Below are 4,098 nucleotides of genomic sequence, written 5' to 3' on the forward strand. Positions count from 1 at the left end.
GAGGGCAAGTTATCATCACCAAATTACGTCTCGCTTACCGAATTACAAACAGATTTACACAACAACAAACTACTGGCTGTACAAAACATCATCACACGTAAAGCAACACTACTCACAACACCAATCAAAACACATCACATCACATCACATCAACTATCGATAAACAAACACTTACCGCTATTCCGATTCAAACACATCGCTTATAAATTATCGCCATCAATATCACCAACAAACTGATAAATAATAAAAAAACAATTCTCAATTGCACACACACACACACAACACCAATCTCTCATCAAATTTATGCGTTTCTTCAATACTATCTCAGATAGAGCCCAATCACTGATCATAGAGGGCAAGTTATCATCACCAAATTACGTCTCGCTTACCGAATTACAAACAGATTTACACAACAACAACAACAACAAACAATCACTCAACCATCGAACATTACATAAACACCATAACAACACCACACACAACTATACTACCACATAAATCTACTCACCTCTTTTATTACTCGACATAATTAGCGCCACAACCAGTTCGTACAAACACCAAATCACACCAACTCTCTACAATATAAACAAAATTTACATTATTAACACACAAATACACCACAATCCAACACACAATATACACTTACATGCAACATTTCAGTATTCACTAAACTATATCATGTCTCGGTCAACAGACCGTCGTGAATATATTCACATCATATCATACACATCTCTCTCACTCACTCACACACACACACACAACCAACATCTCATTCATTCATACATCCTCCCATCAACATGAACAATAAAACACTAGTCACAACTAATCAAATTATACACAAACACTAACTTACCGTTACACTCAACAGAACACCGTCCTCGTCCAATCAGTCACCACCGTTACACAACTATTATTTACTGAAGAAAAAACAAAACACAACAAAACAAGACAACATATCAATTTCTCAATTAACATCACATCAATAGACACTAAACCTACATATACAATGGTACACATACACATACATGCACACATTTATACATTTCATCAATACTATCTCAGATAGAGCCCAATCACTGATCATAGAGGGCAAGTTATCATCACCAAATTACGTCTCGCTTACCGAATTACAAACAGATTTACACAACAACAACAACAACAACAAACAATCACTCAACCATCGAACATTACATAAACACCATAACAACACCGCACACAACTATACTACCACATAAATCTACTCACCTCTTTTATTACTCGACATAATTAGCGCCACAACCAGTTCGTACAAACACCAAATCACACCAACTCTCTACAATATAAACAAAATTTACATTATTAACACACAAATACACCACAATCCAACACACAATATACACTTACATGCAACATTTCAGTATTCACTAAACTATATCATGTCTCGGTCAACAGACCGTCGTGAATATATTCACATCATATCATACACATCTCTCTCACTCACTCACACACACACACACAACCAACATCTCATTCATTCATACATCCTCCCATCAACATGAACAATAAAACACTAGTCACAACCAATCAAATTATACACAAACACTAACTTACCGTTACACTCAACAGAACACCATCCTCGTCCAATCAGTCACCACCGTTACACAACTATTATTTACTGAAGAAAAAACAAAACACAACAAAACAAAACAACATATCAATTTCTCAATTAACATCACATCAATAGACACTAAACCTACATATACAATGGTACACATACACATACATGCACACATTTATACATTTCATCAATACTATCTCAGATAGAGCCCAATCACTGATCATAGAGGGCAAGTTATCATCACCAAATTACGTCTCGCTTACCGAGTTACAAACAGATTTACACAACAACAACAACAACATACATCATGTACAAAACATCATCACACGTAAAGCAACACTACTCACAACACCAATCAAAACACATCACATCACATCACATCACATCAACTATCGATAAACAAACACTTACCGCTATTCCGATTCAAACACATCGCTTATAAATTATCGCCATCACCGCAAACTTCAATCGTCACCCATCACCACTCTATCGCCATCAATATCACCAACAAACTGATAAATAATAAAAAAACAATTCTCAATTGCACACACACACACACAACACCAATCTCTCATCAAATTTATGCGTTTCTTCAATACTATCTCAGATAGAGCCCAATCACTGATCATAGAGGGCAAGTTATCATCACCAAATTACGTCTCGCTTACCGAATTACAAACAGATTTTCACAACAACAGCAACAGCGGCCTGTTTGAATACCCGGGCTACCTGTTTCTGCCATGTAAATATTTCATCAAGTTATCTGTTTTTTTAGTTGTTTCAACTTATCCTTATGTTTGTTAATTGCATAACCTATACAGGCGCGTTTATGAAACGCTTACGTCCTTTCGCTGCAAAAATTACAAACAAGTACAATAAGAGACATCGTGGTGGTTGGCAATATGCTTTAAAGAGAATAAACATTAATCAAATGTCGATTCCCGAGCTGCTTATCTGTCGATCACTAATTAAGAAGGTGGACTATCTCCAATTTCTGCTAAGTCAAAACATGTATCGTAATTGTGGTGTCATCACAATTCAAGCCAAACGAGCTTTTTGAATCCGTGCTGAGTTTTCGTCAGATACCGACCCATTAGGGCTGATCAGACTTGAAAAGGAAATTGGGTTAGAAGTGGTCTTAATGACCTGAGAGGGTGACCGGAGTGCCCAATGGACAACTGACTGAGGTCGGTCGCACACCTTACCGCCGGAGATGGATATCCGTGGGATAAGGCGAGGTATGCATTTTTAGGGTCGACCTTTTCTAACCACACCCCTCCTTGTGGGAAGGCAGCGTCGCTGTTATGCTGGTTGTCTGAAGGAAACACCCTACTGCCGTCACACCTCTGTACGGTCAGCAGTACGACTTCGCCTTCGGACCTTGTGTTTGCTACTTTTAGTCTTACCGCTCTTCAACCGATCTGCCTGGCATGGTAGGACGTTTAGGAACGATTGTTCCAGCCAGTGTAGCTCGAATGGTTCGTCACGATGGGCAAGCCCGAGCACCAAGTCAAGGTAGCAGCAACGGTTGGGTCAATACACTCTCAGATATAATAATTTATCACATCAGATTGCCAATTTGTTTCTTATTGTTGTGAATTTTACGATAACTGCGATAAAGCTTCTAGAGGCCCTTGAAGACCCGTTTCTTTCCAGTCGGAACTAAATAGAATGTGAACGTGGCGTGCTTCGTCTGATCAGTAGTATGTCATGCCACTTTGCAGATTGGTTGAATTATAATGTTGATTTAACAAACGCTAATATTTGTAAATAACTTAGCAAGATGTCATTTGCATATGAATAGGTTGAAGCTTTGGTTGAGCGTTAAGAAAACGTTATGAAGAGTTATAGATTCGTATTCTAAGAAGCTCCAAATCACCAAATGAACTTAAATTAAAAAGGACTCACAGATTATCCATTCAAATCGCATGTCGAACACATTACTAATTTCAATCATGTACTTCATTTCAATGGCTTGGCTGGTGTGCAGCACGTTATATATTGACGTTCAATTGGAAGCAGGAGCGATCTGAAACAACAACACAGAATTCAGAACCAGTAGGTGCCTCTGAAGCAAGAACGCGGTGTACTGGCACAACAGATATATTTCTAAAATTGAAAGACGCGGTTCGAGTATGGAAAGAGAAACTTATTACAAAATAGTTTTATTCGTTGTTCTGCAGGTTAAGGTCACGTACGGCTTTTTCCTCCTTTTTCAGTGCATCTACTCTGTTTCCCAGCACTAAGAAAAACAAACTCGCATTAGTAACGTCGCAAGTATGATTTCTACGTTGCATGTTTTACAATCGAATCGTGGTTCAAGGTCGACCCTGAAAAACTTGATGTCGCAAAAGTCAGAGAAGTGCTATGCAAACTTGATACAGCGGATTATGAACACTACATCAACCTAATTCTTCCTTAGAGTCCTATCGATCTTTTCTGTGCAACTGTTGTAACTTTGTCGCAAAGTTTTGGTGAAGAATCATCTCTGTTCAATATTC

At 38.2% G+C, this 4,098-nt stretch overlaps 1 protein-coding gene across 1 annotated transcript; it reads right to left on the bottom strand.

Moving 5' to 3' along the window:
* Positions 1 to 470: 470 nt before the first annotated feature.
* Smp_136220 (hypothetical protein) lies at positions 471 to 3,861 on the bottom strand. Its single transcript, XM_018797521.1, is given in 8 exon segments — positions 471 to 487; positions 505 to 575; positions 854 to 917; positions 1,246 to 1,312; positions 1,591 to 1,654; positions 2,266 to 2,448; positions 3,506 to 3,706; positions 3,754 to 3,861. The coding sequence occupies 3 exon segments, from the start codon at positions 1,621 to 1,623 to the stop codon at positions 862 to 864; spliced, it is 156 nt and encodes a 51-aa protein (XP_018652554.1). The 5' UTR covers positions 1,624 to 1,654; positions 2,266 to 2,448; positions 3,506 to 3,706; positions 3,754 to 3,861; the 3' UTR covers positions 471 to 487; positions 505 to 575; positions 854 to 861.
* Positions 3,862 to 4,098: the final 237 nt, after the last annotated feature.

The sequence above is a fragment of the Schistosoma mansoni genome, chromosome 5, assembly GCF_000237925.1.
Source record: "Schistosoma mansoni strain Puerto Rico chromosome 5, complete genome".
Lineage (NCBI taxonomy): Eukaryota > Metazoa > Platyhelminthes > Trematoda > Strigeidida > Schistosomatidae > Schistosoma > Schistosoma mansoni.